Consider the following 23,956-nt stretch of genomic DNA (forward strand, 5'->3'; position numbering starts at 1 on the left):
TGCGATTATTAAATAATCTCTTACAGTCTAGAGCTAGAGTATGTATATATTACTGTGTACTTGGCGCACATTTATCTTTCATATTTCCTTTTACCTATCAAACGAAGCGAACTAACAATAACTGACAGAAATAAGAATATTCTGTTAAGAAAATATTCAATACATTTTATTCATGCAAAATCTTCCTGTATAATGTTTATTCAACAAATTTGCATAACCAATAGCAAATTATGACGGCGCGGCTTGGAAATGCTAATCAACATCTATCTTTTCTTATCTTCTATCTTTTTAATCTTTATTTTATCAATTATAGCAGGAGCTTGTTCCTTTATATTTAGTTTACTTTATAGATAAAGCATATTTAGATAACTATTATTCTTATGATCATATTTCTGTATTTGGCCAACATTAATTCTATCAATATTCAATGTTATGACAAATAATGTAAAAATTCTTCTTTATTTTGCAAAAACTCTTGTCAAAGTTTACGATACACTAAATGTTATTAAAATAAAACAAATTTCAAATTCAGTTGTGTAGCAATTCTTGGCTTAGAATTGTATCTAGAAACAACATGCACATTTATCACTCTAACATGAAATCCAACATTACACCGCCCGAGGGATAAAAGCGAATTTGCCAAGTGAACCTCTGCGCTTTAATGTTTCACCCGAATAAAAGCAGAGGGAATGGACAAATACGATACGTTTATTCCCTCCCTAAATGCATCTCTACAAAACAATATTGTTGTAAAATTTCGTGTAACGCTCGCTAGTGAAGTATACACGAAAGCACGTACTGCCACAACAGGCCACGTGCCATGTGCCTTGTGTCTGGTGTCTCGTGCCCAGCAAGCAGCTGAATTATAGCCCGCGCTTAGAAAGAACAGCACCAAACTCTCAACACGTGCTTCAATAGATTATATCTCTTCTGTTCGAATTGGCCGAATTGCTCAAGCTACCATTGCAATTGCACGCATAAATCTTAATTTAATAAATTATACCTATTAGAAAAAGTCTACTAGTCTTAAAAAAAATCAAAAAATTGGACCCATCTGCAAGCACTTCCTTTCGATTAAAATAATTTTTATCAAAATAAGGACCACCAGGGGCGGAGATTCGCAGTAACACTCATAAAAAAATACAGTCGAATTGATAACCTCGTTTTTTTTGAAGTCGGCCAAAAAGAAAACAACCCTTAGAAAACTGATAAACATTTTCATTAAAAAACTTAGAACAACTCGGTTGCTAAGTCCTGATGTACATAATATTTTAAACTTTCCTTAGTACTAAATGAAAACGAAATTTTATTTTTCTTTATTCTCCAATTCCCTCTATTACTTTCAATTTATTTTATTGGACAGTATATGGTGGCAGTCTGTATATTACGGGACCTGTCCTCGAGCACTGATTAACTGACATGTGCCCGGCGCCCGCCGGAGCTCTGCCGGCCGACTCTCTCACTGCTATTTACTGCCCCTGCCCCTGCTAAGAGCATCCTGCGATGTAGCGCCCTCTATCGGAATGCAAGACACTCCATTGTCGTGTAAAACAATTCTAGACAACCGTGCCGGCTACAACGGCAATTGAAATGAAATTGTTGCTGAAATTTACATTTAATGGTTTTGTCTTTGTCTTTCTCAAGTAACTGATAGCAGCTCTAAAATGTAAGGTAACTTAATATTTTCTTTAGCTTTCGTTACTACAAGAAATGATATAGATTTTAGAGTGTTTTTACTTTGTAATATGTATAGGTACATAGAACAATATATGTAAATGTATACTCGTAGATAGACATATAAACATTCAGAATTCATTTTAAGGAGTTCAACATGTTGTTAATAGATGTAAATTATAGCTAATACAAAAATGTAATTAAACAAAATAGAGTAAGTAGCTGTCGGCGTCCGCGTCCGCGGCCACAATCAACTTCGATTTGCAATTCAAATGTTACACGTACATTTATCTCTTTACCATACAGATCAATCCATTTGCCGACGCGCACTCGTTAATAAGAGTTACTAGTTTGTGTGCTTTGTTAGTTTTGTATTTTGTAACATTTTAATTCAGTTAAAAACTTTAAATTATAATAAAAACACAATGTTTAAAAGATTAACTTTATAATCTATATATTTCAAAATCCGTGCTATTAAACTAAACTTATTAAATTTCACTGTTAAATAAATGGCAACGATATTTCTAATTTTGTAAAAATATTTACTTACCTCAGAAAGGATTATAACCAGAGAAAGAAGCCTCTCAGAGCGGCTTAAGGGGTCCGCCCACTGCGGTCCGCTCAAAAACTTAGCGAGCGTTGCCATGACAAAATATTCCTCCTCATTTCGTTTTTAATGGAGAGCAATTTCTCTTTAACTAAGTGTTTTTCATTTAAAATATGTAAAAGTATTTATTACTTCTAATTAAGATGTTACACTTTACTTCGAATTTACTTTAATTATACGCGTTCACAAGTCGCGAGTTTGTTACAAAGTGACGTCTCACTTTATAGCAATGCTCGAATCTCATAAAATGTCTTTAAAAAAATATTTTAATTGTTGTGTGAAATATTTTCATTGTTTGTGTTTAGAATATTTGTATTTTAATGTTTATAATGTAACTATAAAAGCTTATATCAGAGTTAGGATATATTTTAATATTATAATATAATGACATGGAGGTCCTATTGAACGTAACAATGAAACACGCACTCGCACTCGAATTTGCAAAAGCGACAATTTATCGTGCGCGCGTGAGCTTCGCGATGAGACTGGTGATAGGAGGTCGCACTTTGAACATTGCATGCCAAGTATGTTATTGTAATTGATACCCGTTTTTGTTTAAATGTTGAATTTGTAGATTATTGTAATAGAATTATGAAGATTTGAGTAAACAATATTTATGTCTACGTTATCTTTTCGACCCTCTTTTGATGGGAAAGGGAAGTGGATTTGGGGGAGGAGGGGACGACTACGAAAAGGAATATCATCTTTCTGTATGTCCGATCCTCCACTAAATTAAGGTAGGCAACGATTCTGTAATTGCGGATGTCAATGGGCAGCGTTCGTTTCGCTATTTCGGTGAATTCAAGTGGGCCCTTGCTCATTTGCCACCTTATAATTTAAAAAAAAATGTTTTAATTTAGTAATCTACTTTGAGTCTAAATATTAAGTAGCTGTATGTATGTAAGTAAATATTTAACAAAATAGAGTTCGAGACAGTATGATGTCCGTCAATTTTATCATCATCGCACACTCGCACTCCCCGGTGATAACAATGTTTGCCTCTTTCGTATATAATCCATGAAATATAATGGCCCGCCGCAGTCGCCTCCGTGGAGACGGTCAACTGAACAATCCATCACTCACGTCGATATGCGGTCAAGGAGGTTGTATTGACGCACACCCCGCGCGCTCCCCACACCCCCAACGTGCCCCGCATAGCCCTTACAATCCCAACAACCCTAACTCTTTTTAACGACCGGTCCACTTCATTACGTTTTCTTCACAAGAGTGAGTTATATAACATTTGACAGATTATCTCGCTTTTAAAAAAAACTCACTTTTTGTTAACTTACAATTCGAAAAATTACGACGTCAAAATTGTCTTTGAATTGGTGTAGTAAAATTCAAATAAGATTTCGTCCTCGAGTTGGGAATCAACGACTGTACACGTCCACACTGGAACGTGACGGCGATTTGCGTCGCGTGGTGTCGCGGAGCACCAACTTATTCCAGATTTCATCTTATAGTCCATCATCCATATTTATAAAAATACACCATTTGTATATTTGTGAGACCACGACTCTATAAATAAATTTGGTTGACAGAATTTCTATGTTGAAATTATCATGATTTCCATATTTCTGTTATCATTGTTATAAACATGAAAGCAAAATTTTCTCAAAGTAATCGATTATTATGAATGTCGCGAGCTGTGAGCCGGCACAGGTGCACAGCCCGCATTGAGACTGCCATTATCTCAGATCACGCTACATTTTACATTTATGTAGGAAAAAAATATTTCTTTACCAATTCACAACTTCATGAAAATACATTAAATACAAACCTGAACTGAAAAGATGTCATAATACGAGTACTGAAAATCAGATTTTACAGTAGTAATACGTTATGCAATCAGATGCATCGTTTTCATTCGTATTTTTCAATAGAGTAGTAAAATAAAAATATTACAAATAGTGAAGCGCGGGCCGGCCAATGCCGGATAATCAATTACGTGAGAGTACTAACGGAGCAAAGTTAATAGAATCACCTCACCCCGCGCCTCTCGCCCCGCGCTCGCCATCATTCATACACGAGACACTAATGAACGCATGCCATGCGGATGTACCAATAGTTCCGTTCAGATAATGAAAGAGAAAGCGAAGCTTTATAGTATAAAGTGTAGAAAATAAGCGTAAATTAGTGCAAATACTAAAGTAATTTATTCAGCAAATTTTGCAAAAAAAAAAACCATTTAATCCAGCCCTCCCCCCTCGCAACCCGTTCGAATGAATTCGTCCTGCAGACGCCCCAATGGTCCGTTTGGAAGCTTCACTTCCAAACTGTTATTTAAAAAACAACAAAAAGTAATAAAAAGAGCAGCCGCGATTTTAGCACAGATATTTGGCCTATTCCTGACACACTTCTCTCCCTATTTCTACATTCCTTTCCCTCTCCGCATGTCTCTTTATAACTTTCTGTTGTACATTTCCTGTATTCATTGTTTCAATGCGCCTGAAGTAAATATAAAGATTAAAACGAAATGTTGAGTAAAATTGAATAAAGCTCCACGTATCATATACGTTCATAACACTATGTATGTACATATTTGTGTATGTATGTGTGCAGCGAACGTTTACTCGGCTCACTAAACTTTCAATATCGCCTCGGCGCCAAGTTTCCTTTGTTCCAAATCGTTCAGCGCAGATTTGTTTGTATGGTTATTGTATGATGCAGCCGCGGCCGAGTTTCAAACTAAATCATTGAATACAACTTTGTGTGTATGGATACTGTGAATACGTGCATTGCACCAGGTGAAATTGAATAGCGATGACTACTATGGTATTAACAGTTATTTGAACGTGAAGAAACAAGTTAAAGTGCACATATAAAAGAACGAACATTCTTTGATAGGTACTCCTTTACAGTGGCGATCCTAAAAGTAATGTATGTTGGGTGCAGGAGGAGCTGCGCGACAACCTGACGGTGAGCGTGATGAGCTTCGTGCCGACGCTGGACGACGACGGCAAGCCGCTCGTGTGCCGCGCGCAGAACCCCAACGTCTCCGCGCTCTTCCTCGAAACCTCCTGGCTCATCAGCGTCGTCTGTCAGTATCACACCTTTTTTGAACATGAACTGATTGTTTAGCAGTGAATTTTATACTCCAAATATACCCTTTTAAATATTAGATACCAAAATGTTTTATTTGGCTAATGGGATTTCCAACTATGTGACAATAATGCTGAAGAAACAGTTTATAGTTAACCTGTGATTAATCTTTTGTTGAACTATTCGCCCGTAACTTACAGCAGTTTCCATTGCCAAAACATATTGTTACTCTGCTATTTTTCCAGAGAACATGAGAGCGATTACAACATGTTTTTGCAGAGCTGTTCCGGTAATTGATACCAACATTATGATATCACATATAATTGTTATATATACACTAATACACGGGGAATCTCACAGACCCGCCGGTGGTGCGCCTGCGGCTGGGCAGCTCGCTGGCGGCGGGCGACATCAAAGAGGGAGACGACGTGTACTTCGAGTGTCACGTGCGCGCCAACCCTCCCGCGCGCAAGCTCTCCTGGCTGCACGACGTGAGTCATCCCCCATCCCTCGTACCTCATCCCTCAAACATACCACACGTCAAACAAAAAAATAATTAGAGTAGCAATACATAGTACGTACATAAGTCGTCACACTCTGCCGCCTCCCCAAATTTGAAGTGGCTTAGAGATGCACAAAAATCATCCCCACGTAATATGGCCTCTCTAGCCATTCTCGAAGTTCATATGCGGTGCAATATGTTTTCGTCATTAATTGGAATACCTACACTAAGTTTGTAGATACTTGTCTCATGCTGTATTTTGTTATTACAATTTTCACTTTTAGTTTCCAAGGAGTGAACTACTCGTCTGTACTTCGAATACTCACTACGCTTTAAATGAAACAACTCAAACTATAATGGGACAAGTACAGAAAGAAAAACATAAAGAAGAGATAAGTAAATTAAATTAGGGCCTCGACAAAATTTTATATAACAAGGATAAAAGAGCCAGAATAAATACACAGCAAAAACTCTTACTTATTATAATTATCAAGGTATATCTTGCGCTCATTTCGGATCGAGAGCGCGGCTGCTGTGTTTGGGGCAATTAGTAGGCCTCTACCGCGCGCCAACGCACACCACTCGTTAGGTACTTTAATCACTAACAACATAATTTTCTTTAATTGGCAAAGATTTTATTTGTAAATTGTTATATGTTATGTTCATGTTTGAAACAAATATTTTAATGGTTTGTGACATAAACGACAAATAATAATAGACGGATAATTAAAACTCACTGTTTAGTCAGAAAATTATAAACAACACAAAAGAAATCTCTGTAAAAACATGTATTCTCATTTTTAACAATAATAGTACAGCAAGTACACGAAGGGAATATTCCATAGTATCTAAAAAATTGCTTTCAGTCAAACTGGCTGTAAGTTGCCATCAGAACCTGAGGAGATAGTATCAAATATAAGTATGTAAAAATGGCACTAAATACATTATTAAACATTGTTGAGCTATGTGAGCTGATTAAATGTCATATAAAAAGATATTTAGTTCTTAGGTAATTTAGAAGATATTGAGATTTTTAAACTATACGATTAGTCTGTTTTTATGTAAAGTATAGTAACTTTACAATGTTCTAACGAGATAAAATGTCTTATAAAATTGATGTCGCAGATGTCGAGTGAATTCTGAAGATTGTGAAAATGAAAAGAAATGCAAATTGGATTAGGTGGCCTCGTTACCGCCTGTCCTGCCCCTCATACCCCCCCCTCGCCCCCGCCCCGCACTCCAATCCAACGGATTTAGGGTTACCGTTGGATTTAAATAAGAAATGTCTTTATATATTTCTCTGCAGCACCCAAATTGGACCCCAAATTAAAATTGATGGGAAAAGTGGAAAGATTTTAACGAGCATAATTTTATCTTACCTTAAAAGTAGAGAGTTCAAAGATGCCTATTTGAAAATTAATAATGTCAATAAGTCGAATTATTGTAAACAATAATTTGTGTAATTATCCTATGTGTAACATGTTTTAATAACACTAAAACAGAATAGACCAGAATGTTACATCAATAGATGCATTGTAAATCAAAAATAATGTTTTACAGTAAAATCCTAAAAGCATGCATAATAAATATCAATGGCGGCATAACTAAAGAAATATCAAATAATAGAGTAAGGCAGCTTCAAGTAAGTACGTAAGTATAGAGGCTATCTATCCATGAGCCTTCAACAAAGCGCTCGGTATCGAAACACTGGAGTACGACATGTCGAGCGATGTTCAATTTCGTGGTCTATTGTGTATGATTAATCCGAAAAGCACTTTGCGAGATCTGAGCACACACGTCTCAATAAGGCTACGTGAAACAGTTTTGATTTTCAGATTTTCTACCTTCCGTCGTACTGAATATGTAATTTATGATGTTACTATTAAATTACTTTCTATTCAAAATGTTTGACTAGTTATCGCGATATTTCAAAAGTAGGTAAGGTAGGCAGCTGCCCTTTACAATCAATTCAGGTTGATACTTTCCTTAGAATTTTCTAGTATTTTGAAAAGTAAAATATAAAAGATGCAGTTCAAAACTTTGCTTATAATGTAACAAGACAGTGAAAAATACGAAATTCTAGAAATAGAAAAGACTGGAGTGTTACAAGGTGATCCTTTGTGTACAGCGTCAGGGCGGCAGCGGGCGATACATATTTTAGTCACTTTTTCACCTACTTGTCGTCCTCCTGCATGAAAAATAGATTGCACAGTTGCAGTCACAATTGTAGTTGATGTCGCAGTCGCAGTCGCAACGGGCGCGGGGTGTCTCTCGCTAGACACATGTTCCGGTGCCCTCCTTATTTCTTTAACGCCATTTATCTTCGTAGATTTAACTTTAGACGAATACAATTGGATAGGTTTATATTTTTTTTTGTGTAATTTAAAGATAATTATTATTTTCTAGACATAAATATGCATATACATATTACATATGTAGAACATATATGTATTTCACGAATTGTTTATAGATCATATAATCATTGTCCTTTGTGCGTATTGCAAATTATTGGAATAAGTTGTCGGCGTTAAGAGAGAGTGAGCGATAATAGGCCCACAAAAAAAGCGAAGGGGCGAGTAACTTGTCGCAAACTCTTTGTGCCGCCTCGCCTCACCTCATCTCGCTCGCGCACTAATTACCAAAACATTTACATTCTTTTGTGCAGCTTTCGTCGGCCTCCGCCTCTTGATCGCTGCGGCCGCGAAAACGACGCAGCTTTTAGTTTTGATGATACAAAAGTATGCGCAATTTTCGCTCATATCAATATCATGGGTTGGGAAAACGAATTCCTTAATACCTAACGTGTAACCATTTACCTCGTTTCTCTCGTTTATTGTAAAACGGCGTGTAATACATTAATTTAATTTAAAACTAACTAAATATTGTTACTGAAACATTCCGGTTATTTCTCATTTTATAAGTAGTTTGTAGTATTTTAGTGTCACCAGACTGTCGCTGTCTAGTCCATAAATGAACCATTTTCTTTGTTTCATCTCGATGCTCATTATAATGTTTCACGTGGTTTGGTTTCATTCAATTCAACTTCGAACAAAACTTTAGTTGTTACAAAAACCACTCACTCTATATATTGGAAATCATAGCAAAATTGGACGTTAGTTTCTACCTTGGCTTTATAAAGCTTTGTGTTAGAAATGAATACACATACAATTGGAGTATTTTTGATATTTCAGTTTCGATACAGCTGACGAAAACAAGCGCGGTCTAACGAATGTATAGTTTTTTGAGCAATTCCAAAGCTTGATTTTTGTAAAAAAAATTCACATAATGAATAGAGTAGTTTGAAACTAGCCTTGATATATACGAGTATGTAACTGTATATTTTGTATTTCGACCAAACTATTCCAGACCGTTACAAATACAAAATGAAATAAATACCTACAGTATTATTTCGATTACACGAAACATTTATACAGAAGCAAACAACATTTTATAAAGAGGAAAGCATAAGCAGTTTTTTTTTTTTAATTTCACGCTAACGATGTTGTCATGTATACAGTTACAATATTTATCAGCATGGTGTGTTGAAGCCAACCGCGTCGCTAGTGGCGCCCTCAGCCATCGGCATGATAGTCTGCCAGATGTAGTGCCGCGATAGAACTTGTTGCGGTTTTAATGGACGTTCGAATTTGATGCACTCGACAACATTTAATGCCGTCGCCTCGCACTCGACGCTAGGCGGCGCACTATTCTCTAACGAATCCAATTTACTTCTAAGGTTGACAATAAATAAATAAAGTTATATTTTTCTTAACTTATTTTCGTAACTTGCAGCCAAAGAATTAAAATCGCTTCTCGCGGAAGCTCGCATTTCTTCTAGTAAATTGTCACCATCATAGTTTTGGCATGACCTATGCAGCGCGCATGTATGTATGTATGTATGAATGTTGCAATAACAATTTTTCGAAGTAATTTCATAGTGATCACAAAAATGTCATTTCTCTGTAAGCGGTAAAAAAACATAAAATTATAATTTAAGCAAAGCCAAGTAACATTGTGAGCCGGCGGGAGATGCTAGTTGCCCCCGCCCGCCCCCACCCCGCCCCGCTCGTCGCGAATTTATACATCTGGACAAGTTGCAACTGCTTTAACAATTATTAATCCTCTTACTTGATTCCGTACTGGGAATAGTAAGTCCCTCAAGGCACAATAGCCTCCTTTGTCAGCACACCGAATCATATTTTGTTATTTCAGATTTAATTAATTTCGATTTGTACGGCTTTTTACTTTTGTTGTATTAACATATTAACTCTTATTGCTATTACAAATTATACAAAGACATGACTAATTTACATAGCATTAATAGTTGTATTAGATGTTATTTTATTTAAAGCTAGTTGAGCTTTCGCCCGCGTCTCCGTCCGCACGGAAGTAGAAAAAAAACTTCATTAGTAGTCTATGTGTTTTTCCAGACTATGTTCTACATCTGTGCCAAATTTTCCATTTTATCGTTCTGGAGATACCTAGTAACAAACATGTAAACATTCGCATTTATATTATCAATAAGTAGTATGTTAATAGTAAAAAGTAACATTGTCATATTCATCACGATGGTAATGTTTTAAATTTCTCTCGTTAACCATATCATCTTTCTTACATTTCTAACATCATCAGTTTTCAGTGTTATAATGAATATGGAAATATTTTCTTTATCCTAGTAACCTTACAAATACTTTATGATGTAGTTATGTTTGTTGTAGGATTTGCCGCTGGTGCACAACGCGTCCGCGCGGGTATTCCACAGCAACCAGAGCCTCGTGCTGCAGAAGGTGACGCGGAGAAGCAGCGGCCGCTACGCCTGCTCCGCGCTCAACGCCGAGGGCGAGACCGTCTCCAACGAGCTGTACTTCAGAGTCAAGTGTAAGTCCTTTTTTCAAATATTTTTATTTTTAATTTTTACAAAGGCAACCGACTTAAAATACAGTAGGCTCGTCAAAATGGTATATTATTCACATGTTGTATATATTCAAGGAAAGAATAAACAAAAATATATGTATGTACAAGTAAGTCGTGAATATCTTTAGCATACCGTTAAATTCTTGATGAATGAGAAGTTATCTTAATGTGACAATAACATTAAAATATATATATATATATATCTGCGCTGCATAAATTTTGATTTACAAAAACGTTCTCATGTATATTCGTGCTAGTACCTCAGTACGGATTGTTTTACCTGAATCGAGACTTGTCAAATATCACCGTCATATTGTTATGATAGCCACATCAACTCTGACTTCGGCAACAATACATTCTGATGCTTTTTAAAAAATTGGAGAGCTTCAAAGAATTTAAATTAAAATTCAATCATAATCCAATTATTTCTTACAACAATAATCGGAATTCAATTATTTAACTTTTTAAATCAAACAACGAACAAAGAAAAAGTAAAAGTGCAAACACGTTTTAAAATTTCGCTCGGGAAAATTGTGTCATTAAACAATGAAATCACCGTGACGTTCCAAAATGACCTAATTTAAAAACATAATTTTTCCCGCCTTAAATTAACGAACAAAAGAGGACCTAACAATGGCCGGCAAGAACGCGCCTACGAAGATTGCCGGGACTTGAATACATTAGCATGAATTGAACGAGACTTATGAAGCATGAGCGCACGAGTGATCAATACCCAGGTGAACGTTGCGCTTTGTGGACGACGGTACATTAGCAGCAAAGCTTCCTACGATATTAGATCAACATGTATTGTCCAAAAACAACAGTAGCGACAAGAATATTATTTGAGTTGTAAATGAACTACTACAAAAAAGAACAAGACGATACTATAGGAATATTTTTAAAACTGTACTCTTGTTATAATTTAGATCACGTTTCACCGCTTTATTGTCCAGCGGTGAAATTATTATAAAATTTTTGTTCTTAAATGAAAAAAGTCATAAAATATTAATTACTAGTTTAATAATACTTGTTTATTTACTTCGAAATCAGTATAGAAAGGTGGGATTGGATCAACTTAAAATGCAAAAACACGCTATGATTATTTTACAAACATAATGCAACGAATTATCGTATAAAAAGCTGTCAAAGCCTATCCTAACAATATATCAGAAACAATTTTTGGCTGGGGAGAAGCTGCGAGCGGCCACGAGGCGGCTACGGGGCGGCTATGGGCGGCGAGCACGTGACATGTTTCGGCAAGCAGACAATCAGCACCAGCTCGCAGCTCGCAGCTCGCCAATGACCCGACATCGCGTCACGTGGACATATCGCCGTAGCCTCCGCACACCCTGCACCCCGCACCTCGCACCCTGCATCACAAATACCTAAATTCTTTTTTGCAATAGTCAGCACTATGTTCAACAATATCCGTACGTAATGTAACATTGAAAGATAGAAATTATATTTGATCAACGTTCGACACTAAGTCATTTTCAAAGTACACAGTGGGGAGAATTTATATAAACAGTAAAGTTATGTAACAGACACATATTTCAGCAGTCACCAAAATTCAAATTTCCCGATCCACTCCAGAATATTGTGACTGGAATATTTTTGTGGCGTGATGTTTGAATAACCTAGATCTTGTTTTTTTATGCAAAGGCGAAAACACTCGACGTATACTTCTGTGTTACAAAAACATAAGCATTTTTATGTACTCTAGCTCTTTACCTATATGTGACAAGGTTAGCAAACAGCTGCATCGCGGCACCACAACCTCACCACACTCCAAGTCTCTTATTGCATTTTAAAGAATCATTTTCACACTGTTTCTGGGAACTTTTAGATTTATTGATGTAACCTATACCGCAATTCCGCTCCACAAAGGCGTTAAACGCTTACAAAGTGGATATATAGATTGCTTGTTAGATACCAACAGGAGGAAGCGATATTTTGTAAATGCAAACACACAGCTTGTATGATGATACTATAATACTGGTGTGGATGCACAGTTTCATCTCATCGTAACGATTCCCAAGATTTGATTTTTACCGTCAAGCAATGTCATCTTGATAGCCAAAAAGACTTAATGGTGTGTACACATTTTTGTCTAAAGATGTTATTGATGATTGCTGTACGAGTCGGTGTGTACAGACGCGCCGTCGTGCCGCAGCGGAGGTGTGGCGGTGGTTGGAGCAGCGCGCGGCGAGTCCGTGGTAATAGTGTGCGAGGTGGACGCAGACCCGCCCGCCGCCGTCTTCAAATGGAAGTTCAACAACTCCGGAGAAACTCTAGACGTCGCCGCCGACAGATACACCTCCAACGGAAGCGCCTCCAGCCTCAAGTAAATGATTGCTCCCCCCCTAATACCCTACCATCATGTCTCATCTTTCATTTAATTTTGACTTTTATTAAACCAATGTAACAGAAGTACCATGATCTCGATACAGTTTCAATTTACAGAAATTTTTCAATTTACAGAAGTTACAAATTCACAAAATAATGATTAGTTCCTTCTCCTTTTCATTCCAGTCTTATTTTCGAAGACGATATGAAATGGAGACGTAATTTTATTTCGTCAATTACGTGTGCTCCGATCCTGGCAGAAAAATCGAGACATTCGTAATTTGAAACGTGTACAACGAGCTGTAGGTTCATGAGGGAGGCAACCTTGTGCTCACGGCGGTGGCTCGCGGCTTCTTACAGGAGCACTCCTTTGAATTTAGGATTTGGAATGTGTATCGAGTTGTAACGAGTTTTGCGGAGATGGGAGACATTATGTAATAATGCTTTCTCTTACAATACAATCCTTTGAAATTTGTTAGTACTAAACATACAATACGAGGCTTTCCATTGACGTTATGTGTTTTGTGACATGCTTATGACATGACAATAAATTTGTTGCGATTCAGATTTACAAATAAGTAGTAGGAAATTTTTATACCTATAATAATCGAGTCATCTGTTTCCATTGATCCAGTGACATAACATATTTAAGTGAACATGATTTGCCGCAGAACATGAAATCTAGTCAAAGTAAAATCAACTTTCGTAACAAAACAATTACATAGAAGAAAATTTTATAATTTTCTCATGCATACCTTTTTTCGAAAACTCAAATTTAATCCATGTGAAAAAGCAATATTTTTCCCCTGAATAGGAAATGCAGAATTTAAAATTGGTCCGTATTTTCTAGTCGAGTGCCATCCGCTTCTGGGTATTTGATGTTTATATTTGTACGAGATTGTACGTGCGGGTTATTGCGAGACGGCGGCGCGGCGCTCCTCCACTCTGAAATACTAAATATACCTGCAACCACACAACCATACCGAGTCTTAAATAAATACAATATATAATGAAATAACTCTACTAAATAATGATAACATAATCAGGTACACCCCAGTAGCGGACTTGGACTATGGCACGCTGTCATGTTCCGCATCCAATGAAGTCGGCAGTCAACTCGCGCCCTGCGTCTTTCAAATGGTGGCTGCAGGTAAGATAACAAGTATTATCTGCTCGACTTAACAAAAAAAACATAAATATGTTTGAAACGCGTTGAATTGTTTGTACACGCATATTAACAGATATTACCGATTTTTTTATACAGCTATACTTGATTATCGAGGTTTTCTTATATGTTTAATCTGCGCGGTGCACAGGCAAGCCGCAGGCGCCGCGCAACTGTTCGCTGTGGAACCAGACGGCAGACTCAGTGGAGGTGTCGTGCGCGCCGGGCTTCGACGGCGGCCTGCCGCAGCGCTTTCTGCTCGAGCTCTACTCCGGGGACGACACCGTGCCCAGGTAATCGCAGGCCACCCTTAGGGTTAAAATTGCTTTTTATTTGTGCAAAAACAAATTCTATAAGAAAAATTTGCAGGAAAATATTGTTTCTATTTGGCTTTAAATTATTTGTGTCGAAACAACATGCAAAGAAGATTAGTAATCTCAAAAGAGCAGCTTAATTTAAAAGTAATTCCCCGCTCGAATCGCAGAGCTCACAAATTGGTCCGCGCGAAGGAAACTTGCAAAATAAACGTGAGTTACGAGTCTCGTCGGAGGTGTTGGGATGAAAAAAGGGTTCCATCTAATATTAAGCGTTATAACGGGGGTCCTTGAGCGGGGGACGGCGGGCGTTATGCGGGGGACACGGGATAAATACGACGATGACGGTGGTACATCAACGGACAATGGCTCCTAACGAGAATTTAGATGTGTTCAGGAATTTCGACCTTCATTCTTGTGAAGAATAAAAATGGCAAAAGTTTTATTTTGTCCTTCGACGCGAGCTCCGTACAAATTTGGCAACGAAAGAAATTCTGTCGTGTAATTTTTATTAACGACGATCCTTTGTGGAGAAATTGTTCGTCATAATGATCCGGCTACGAATTGCCCGCCGCCTTAGCTTAAATAAACACACCGCTCATCATTAATTACTCTTGTTGTCCTTTTCTTTTTTAAATCGGCACATCAAGCTTTAATAAGAATGATGCAGCCATTCGAAATGTCATGTACTTATGTTTACTTCCTTTAGTACTACACAGTTGTGAAGGCTCGTCATTCTTTAAACATTTTTATATGAAGCTTAAATTTAAAAATGAGGATTGTAGTAATTACGCGCCGTTACTGAGATGAAGTTGTTACGATGCTCGTGCACCAGCTGCCGGAGAATGCGCGGGTGCGGGTGCGGGGGCGGGGGCGGGGGGAGTGGTTCTTGTACCATTTATATCACCTCCTACTGGAACAAAAATGTTTATGAACATTTTTCATGGATTTACTGCAAAAATATCATATTACCTGCTTAGAGGTTATAAAAAAGAAAACAGAAATTAAACAAGAAAAATGTTAAATAGTTTTCAAACTATATCATGCATAAAATAAATACACAGCAATGTCGTGCTCGCAATGTGACCACCGCCGCAGCTGTAATATACTCCTTGTACATGTAATCCATCTGTTGCTGAGTTAAATAATTGTTTGTATAAAGAAATAATTACACGAAACTTTTAAAAAAAATATATTCTCTTCTTTCGTTATGATATACAATTTGAAAATAAATACTGAGAACCTTTTCTTTAGAATGGTTAATGCGATCCGATAACAGTCCTAGAGACCTATAGCGGGCATTTCAATCTCAGTGCAATTACTAAAGTAAGGAGAATTCTACTCGAAGATACACAAATAATCTAACTTCGAGAAAACATATTCCAGTATTGATGATCGCTAGCGTATCAATAACCAAATACAAAGCTTCATTGTACCGCAGAGTGAATTTGTCGTCGTCGGAGCCGGTGTGGACGGTACGAGGGCTGGAGTGGGACGTGCGTTTCCGGCTGGCCGCCGTGGCCGTGAACGCCAAGGGTCGGTCGCCCCCCGCGCTACTAGATGATGTGCTCTTCAGGGACCCGGAGAAACGAACAGGTAAGCCGTGTTATTTTACGTCACTCAATGATCAATTCAGAACTTCTTAGCGACATGACGTAACGAGCAATGTCCGTCCGACATCAATTTAAGTAGTTTAAAAGTCATACAAGAAAAATTGAGTAAAGTGTTGCAAGTTTTTCACAAGTTTTACTTATTCATGAATATATTATAAGTTATGATTGTAAGGTAGTATGTGTATTGACGGGAAGTTGTGAATTTTTCATCAACAATCATAGCGTTGATATATCGGCTGTCGTGACGTCACCGTATTCCAGCTGACAGTGATCTAGTGCTACTTTTTAAACTAAAAGTCCTGTTACCGCTAAAAAAAATGTGTTACAAAATTATCGCTTTTGTTTATCATCTCGTAGTTTTGGCGTCTTTTCTAAAGTTGCTGTAGTGTAGTGTTATTCTGGCATTAATCTGAGTGCTAAAGGAGCCAAGGAGTTTACTTTAAGTTACTTACTTTCTTATTAAAGCTGTTCTAAAATTAGGCAAAAAAGTGTGAAATGTAATTTTTACAACTCGTTACAGAGAAATAAATATCTACAAGTCGATTATTCACAAACACTTATTTTATAAATGCCGCTTTTTATATCCATTTCGAAAATACAGTTGATAGAGTAAGGAACCCTTTAGTTGTCCTATCAATTTAATATAAAATCCATTTAGAGAAAAGTAATGAAACATAAAAGGCGTCGCGCCGCAAGTCGACTGTCAAAATATATTATGAAGGTCGCTCGCTACAAATCAAATAAACGGATCGTTTTATGACTCGGGTTACGTTCCTCCATTCACATAAAAATTTCAATAATGTCCCCAGACATCTCGCCCTACGCCCTGCAACCTGCACCCTGTTCTACACATTCGAGTATAGTTCACTATAAATACATTTCTATAGTACAGAGCCAAAAATGTTTTTAAAGTATGTTAAGTTCTAAATAGTTTTTATTTTTTTATTTTGTTCATCATCATAAAATATTTTAATACAAATTAACTATACTATACATGCTTCGAAAATTATATATTTACTATGTGATAGTTCCGCACACAAACATAATACCATGATGAAATTTGTAGCCGATATTAATATTAATAAAATGTGTGTGAAACCGGGCGCAGGCTGCGGGAACTCGGCCGACGGTCAAAGGCTGGACGCTCGATGTAATTAAACTATTATCGGTCGACACCAGATTGATGCGAACACTATTCTCGAGGTCCGCAAGGCATGCTGCTACTTGCTTCTTTACATTGCAGTCGTAACTCATTTCGACGTAAAGTAAGATACACCCAGTGATAAGGACAGCGCTGGCCTGGCATGGACTGTATGAGCTCACTGGCGCCAGTTAGTGTTTAGATTATGCCAGTTGTATGCTAGAGCAGATTTTGAGTCTGATACTGTCCTATTACACTAGCACAATGTAAACCAGGCATAATATTAATAAATAAAACATGACGTAGAAGGAGTAACAGAGAGTTGTGTCGGCAGCATCAGAGAGCGGGCTAGGCGCGGGCGCTGCGGGGGCGGCGAGCGCTGGCGCGGCGGGCGCGGGCGCGGCTCTGGCGTTGTTGGCGTGTGCATGCCGCGCCGCCCGCCGCCGACGTGCTCCGCCCGCCAAACCCGCCGCACCACCCGCACACCCAGCGCACGCCACGCACACCGCCCGCGCACACAAACCCAGCGATCACGACGACGCCGAGCCCGACCTAATACCCAATAATTACTGTAAGTTTTAACAACAAGTTTTGTTTGCTATCGATACCACAAATTAGTTATTGATTCAACCCGCGAGAAATGATTGTCGCCAGCCATAATTTAAAGCTTCATAATTCTTCTTAAAGGCCCTAACGATATAACCATTATTACGACTCATATATACTAATATAAATAAAATTGAAAAAGAGTTAAAAAGGGAAATTGTTCTGATGTTGACAATAAGTAAAGATATTATGTAAATATTTCATAAGGCTTAAAATTGAAAGCGCGCAATCAGTCTGTTGCATAAATGTGATTCGAGCCTCATAATTAACATATAATGTGTGCGGCGCGCTTTGTGCCGATGAAATATCATCCAAACTAAATGCTAATGTGTTTTTCAAACGTGAATAAAATTAAAATGAAATCGCCAATAACATGAGCGGCGGCGCTGGCGTGCCGGCCGCTGATCGAAAACAGATTAACTGCAAATTGCAAATATCGTGTAGAAAGCGAAGGATGTTTTAAATGCAGCAATTCCGAGGGTAAACGTTTCGCGCGTTACCGAGTCAGTTTTTGTTGTAATAGTTTACACATTCGCTGTATTACGCGCGCTATCTTCATTGGCCTTTAAATATATTTGTCGGATAACGTTCCCCAATCGGGGCTTTGATTGCATTTACGACCTCGTTCTCACAACACAATCATTTTAACTGGTGCATTCAGTGCGCAGTTACATCTGTTTTTTGGTTAAATCTGAACATTGCAAACTGTACAAGTAGCACTGAGTATTTAACATTTACATATCCCTCCCGGAACCTGTTTTCCGCAGGGGATTTGGACTAGGATCACAAAAATTAATTAAATTGATTAAAAAGTAGCTCTTACAAATACAGTTCATTTCTTACATTTCAGTGAGGCGATGTATGATTTTGTATTATGTTGTAAGGGCTCGTTTTCCGCAACTCCACGGCTAGCGCGTATTTTGCGTGTGTATTTTGTATTATATGTTACAGTTTGTATTATATGTTACAGTTTTTGGTGAGCCTTGAAACGTAACGTTAGCGTTATTCTTAGGAATATTTTATCAAGTCACATATGATAGCCACGCGTATGCAAAAATATTTTTGTAACTTTGTAAATTTACTTCTAAACTGAAACTAATGTGTAAAAATGTATGTCTATCCAAAAAAAATATAGTTAATGTATGCATAAAAACCTAGTAATCATGGAAATAAAAAAAAATTGTCTGTTTCCAGAATACGTAATTAGTATTAACATTGAAATGGTATTTTCGTCACATTTAATTACACGCGCCCGTTTTGTTGCCTTTACATAATGCTTTACATTATATACTGTACATTACATTCGAATTTAATTAAAATGTTATTAGTAATAATAATTCTTGATGTGGTCTCTGATTTTTATGTGTTTTCAATATTTCGTGTAATAATTATTATGTAATTGGATCTTCGTGTGTCATTTTAAATTTTATAACATTTATTTTAAGCGTCAATTTATAATCCGACCGAATAGATACAGTTCTACTAATTATACTTATTCATTTTATTGTTAAGCTCCGTTAAGTAATCTCCGTAGCTCCGTAGAATGCACGCGCTACGAAAATCCGTCGTTAGTTTCATAGCCAAAGTGGCATTAGAGAATCTATCCACTATCGTGTTAAATCAAGTTTAAGTATCAAGAAACGAACGTAAGCGGTACTTAGTGAAGGGTAACTGCCGCGCGGATGTTTACCGCCTGGATAAACACAGCTACCTTGGCTGGAACTCCCAGCGAATCTCCGTCGCAGTCACTAGTCGACCGCTCGCTACTCACTTTGCCTAACAGATGATTAGCTTTGACTTCACTAGAACGTTAATTGCAATTATAACGATTAGAATTTACTTGCGTGTAATTTAACCGCTTTACCATTAGTTTTTTCTACTATATAAAATATTTTACATGCTCGTATTGTTGTATGTAGTTCTCATTCACATACGTGCATTACAACCATACATGCATTCAAGTTATATTTACAAGTTTCCGCTTATATACTTCTGAGTCGGCACTCTTTATTCATACTTCGAGAAAATATGTAATCTAATGCATTCGTGTCTTTCTAAGTTTACATTTCAAAAATTCCTATGAATTGCATCTTTTTATAAACTGCACGTGGCAGTGTACAGCTACCTAAATGCTTATGACTGCATACAGCGAGCAAAGTCGACTGCGGGCTGACTGCGCCGCTAGTGCCGGCAGCGGTAGCGGCAGTGCTATATAATTTTTAACCGAGATTCAATTCGCTACAATCAGGCTATTAAGTTAATAGAAACGTCGCAGTGGCGTGCGTCACGCGAGCGAGCGAGCGGCGGCGGTGGCGGCAGCGGCGGGCTGCGCGGCAGGCGGTCGCTCGCACTCGACTGTTTCTATTTCAAATCTTCTGTCAGTTTCGAATTTCCGACAGACATGTCATGTGACGTATGGAAGCGAACATTAATGGTGCTGACGGCTTTCGTTCGCTCTAATATAGCTTCAGATTGACCAACTTGACTGTAATTGATTTAAAAGCAGTTCTATTTTTGAAACTGTTCGGAAGTTCAGCAGTGACCCTCTTTCAAACTTCCTGAAACAGAATATTTCAGGTTTACTTTAGGGAACATTATTACAAGATAACTTATTTTGCTGATCATATTAATGTCCAAAGTACGGACTTCGTAATAACGGTTTACTATGAAGATAAATCCTTTCATCTCAGTTATTGGATATGAAAGCTCTGAGCTTAGATTATGTCCATATTATTGCACATGAGATTATAAAGCATGGTTTTAGCGAATGTACCGAATAATCTCTACTTCATCTCTTTGTAAATGAAGAAGTGTTGTGTTGAGCACCGCGACGCAGAGGCGGCATTAGTTTAATGTGAGCTTTTATTGCGAGTAGCGCTACTGAGGCTCTGATAGAGCACTATTATTGAACACAACCACCTCGTGTATCTCATACATTTGTTACGTTTATTATTATTTGTATTGCCACAATATTTTGGAAGATAATGTGATAGTTTCTTTGAAATAAGCAATCTATTTTTGATTATACTGTTACAGTCTTCTTAGAAATAAGTTAGAATATTTTTATAATAATACATTTTCAGAAAAATGAATAAAAATCATGCTTGAATATCAATTTTTGTGGGCTTTTAACGGTTACGTTTTATTTATTATATTATTACCGATTATCTTAATATAAAGATAATGTTAGTTTTAGTAAATGCATACATTTTTATATTTATTTTCAAATTCATTTGTTAACAGCGAGTGTGAGAGAATAGTCGGCTACTAGGAGATCGGTGTAAAGGCGATTTCGTTAAAGACGTCTCACAGATGTTCCGCTTAACGTTGAGATTTTCACGCGAATAGAAACGGTTCCCAAAAGTACTTAAGCTGTTAAGACTCCGAGGCGCCGACGTCGCACCGGAGCCGGAGGATTAAAGTTACAATATTCTTTAGCTTTTCACTACGACATTGAAGCAGCCTACATTTGCCATTTGTACAAACGATGACACGTGTTATTTTAAATCAATTTAAACGATTGTATTCGGACACGTTTTCTTCATGTTTTAATGACCCTAGTTATAGAAAAATATCTTTACAACACTTTAATATTTGTTGTAACTTGCTACTACATTATTCGAGTATGTTGTGTAACAATTGATAACGTAAGTACTAATTTTATAAGTAGTGATTAGGTTCCGCACCAAAGCCTGCCGTGCCGAGCCAAAGTGAGGCGATCGCGACCTATGAAATAACAACGTCCTCTCGCTTTCTTCAGCTGACTTATTCTTGTCACAGTCCACGCCACTGGAGTAGCATTTGTGCACGTGTCTTCGCTATTGTTATATTATTTTAAAATACATAATATACGATATTGGTACATTACAATGTAATTATCTACGAATATTTAACACAAACAAAAACGTTTATGTGACAAATAATAATCTAAACGATAGTGTATAACAGTCTCTGCCACGACATATAAGGTATTTGGACAAGCATCAAATCGATAAGTGAGGCAGTTACAACTCAACAGCGGTACTGCTTGCGTCTTCCATTTATCTTTCAAAACTAACTTAGTTTTTCTTCAATTAAATGGGCTTATTAGACTCCGATAATTTCCGCGCGAATGGAGTCGCGGGAATTAAAAAAAATTATCAGTAGCCTATGTGTTGGACCAGATTATATTCTACATCTGTGCCAAATTTCATCAGGATCTGTTATCCCGTTCCGGAGATACCTTCAAAAAAACATCCATCCATCTATCTATACATCCATCTAAACATTCGCATTTATAACATTAGTAAGATTTAAACACAAAAATATTTTATGGGGATTATTAACAATAAAACAATTGAAACAAAAGTGACAGAACCTTTGTTTTGTAATATAATTACGTTTGTCATGTACCACAATAGTACAAACAAAGGTTGTGCGAGTCCGGTTTCATATCACATCGTGAGATAGACCTCAACAAACAGGTTCGCTCCTCAGCCGACAAATGATTCAAAACTGCCTTGAGACTTCTAATTTTATTTACATAATAATTTAACTAGGTTTTTGCCTTGATCTGACAGAAGACGATTTGTAACAAATTAGTCGGATAATAATTATTACAGAATTGCAATGTTAAGACAGAGAAAGGATTTATTTAAACATTACGAGTATATGAGGTCGTGATAAATAGAAATGTTCATGATAAAATAGTTAATTGTGTAGTACAATAAGGCGAGTGGCGAGTCGACTGCATCTCCGCACTTCAACTCGACTCAAATATAGATCTCGACGCAAATTTCAAGATTGCCTTTATAAATTTAAAAAAGCTCTCAAATTAATGTCAAAAAAAATCTACTCTAGTTGTGCCGTAGTCTACTTAAAAAAATAACTCGTATAATATAATTAGCAATTAACTTTCTACGCGTGTTCATTGGTGTAATTGACTACCGCTACTTTGATATTAATCAAAATTTCTTTCGGAAACTTCGTATCCGCCAAACTGTGTTTTGCTTAAAAAAACCTCACTTCCAACTTCCCCGTGTTTCCTGTATAGATCTATGAATATATTAAAAATATGAACGTTCGCAACGAAGTCGAAATTTTGACGTTGCTAGAAAATTTGAACAGTAAGAATTTGAGGTTAAAACGCTCGTTTCTGCTCGGAAGAAGATTAAGATTGTAGTCGAAAATAATTACTCATAAAGGCGTCAGCAGTTAACTGTCAACATTTTGTAACGTCAAGTTATGTCTATTTAACGTTTGAAAAAGGCAAAGATCTTATTATGTGAGAATTTAGTATTTTTTTATCAAAGTTAATAAACGATCATATAAAATTAACAAGAAGTAACAGACTCAAACCTTTCCTTCAGAACTATTCCGGTATTAAATATTGTTCCAGACCGTAGTTTAAATCAAAATTTGAGAATCTTTAAGATATTGGAATAAAATAGAGTGAAATCTCGCGTTCAGTCCAACTTATTCTCACGTGAACTTAAAATTGGAGCATACTTTTAAAAAGTTTCTCTCGTTACCCGCACGTTTCAAAGATACAAAGTAAATAAAAGGTTGCAGGCGGTCTCGAGAGCGCTACTTCGCTAAGATGAAACTTTTTACTGGAACTGGAATATACTTCATCTCGTAGAAGACAGCGCGCATTACTCCTTCCTTCCTATTTCATAGCGTACACACACTATATTGATTTTGCTGCGCTCTGTCTCTCTCAATTTCTTCGGAGCGATAGAGATGTTCCAACATTGATACAAAAGCCAATATGCTACTATCTTATGACTTCTCGTTTGCATTAGACACGAGTTGTATCATCAATAGTTTCTTTTTTAGATTGGTATTCAGGTTGTAAGTACTCGTATAGGGAACACGACCATTATACGAGTAAGATAGATTAGTTTCTGTCAAATTATCATTGTAGTGACTTCTGTCTTAGTTGTCTCTTGAGTACACTTTCGGTGTCAGACCAAGACAGTCGTATTCCGTCAGACGAGTGGAGCGGTTCTGTACTATGATCGTGGGCCTATCATGGTATCGTGAAAAAG

The 23,956-nt window shown here is 37.1% G+C and overlaps 1 protein-coding gene across 1 annotated transcript in view; it reads left to right on the top strand.

Annotated features, from left to right (window-relative positions):
- LOC106719228 (nephrin) overlaps positions 1-23,956 on the top strand; it is a 90,507-nt gene that overhangs the window by 61,705 nt on the left and 4,846 nt on the right. Inside the window, exons 8-15 of the mRNA XM_045684483.1 lie at positions 5,180-5,324; positions 5,687-5,817; positions 10,547-10,706; positions 12,897-13,086; positions 14,135-14,238; positions 14,405-14,546; positions 16,009-16,163; positions 17,656-17,892. Coding sequence (XP_045540439.1) covers positions 5,180-5,324; positions 5,687-5,817; positions 10,547-10,706; positions 12,897-13,086; positions 14,135-14,238; positions 14,405-14,546; positions 16,009-16,163; positions 17,656-17,892 — 1,264 coding nt within the window. The remainder of the gene's footprint in view (positions 1-5,179; positions 5,325-5,686; positions 5,818-10,546; positions 10,707-12,896; positions 13,087-14,134; positions 14,239-14,404; positions 14,547-16,008; positions 16,164-17,655; positions 17,893-23,956) is intronic.

The sequence above is a fragment of the Papilio machaon genome, chromosome 1 (assembly GCF_912999745.1).
Source record: "Papilio machaon chromosome 1, ilPapMach1.1, whole genome shotgun sequence".
In the NCBI taxonomy this organism is placed as follows: Eukaryota; Metazoa; Arthropoda; class Insecta; order Lepidoptera; family Papilionidae; genus Papilio; species Papilio machaon.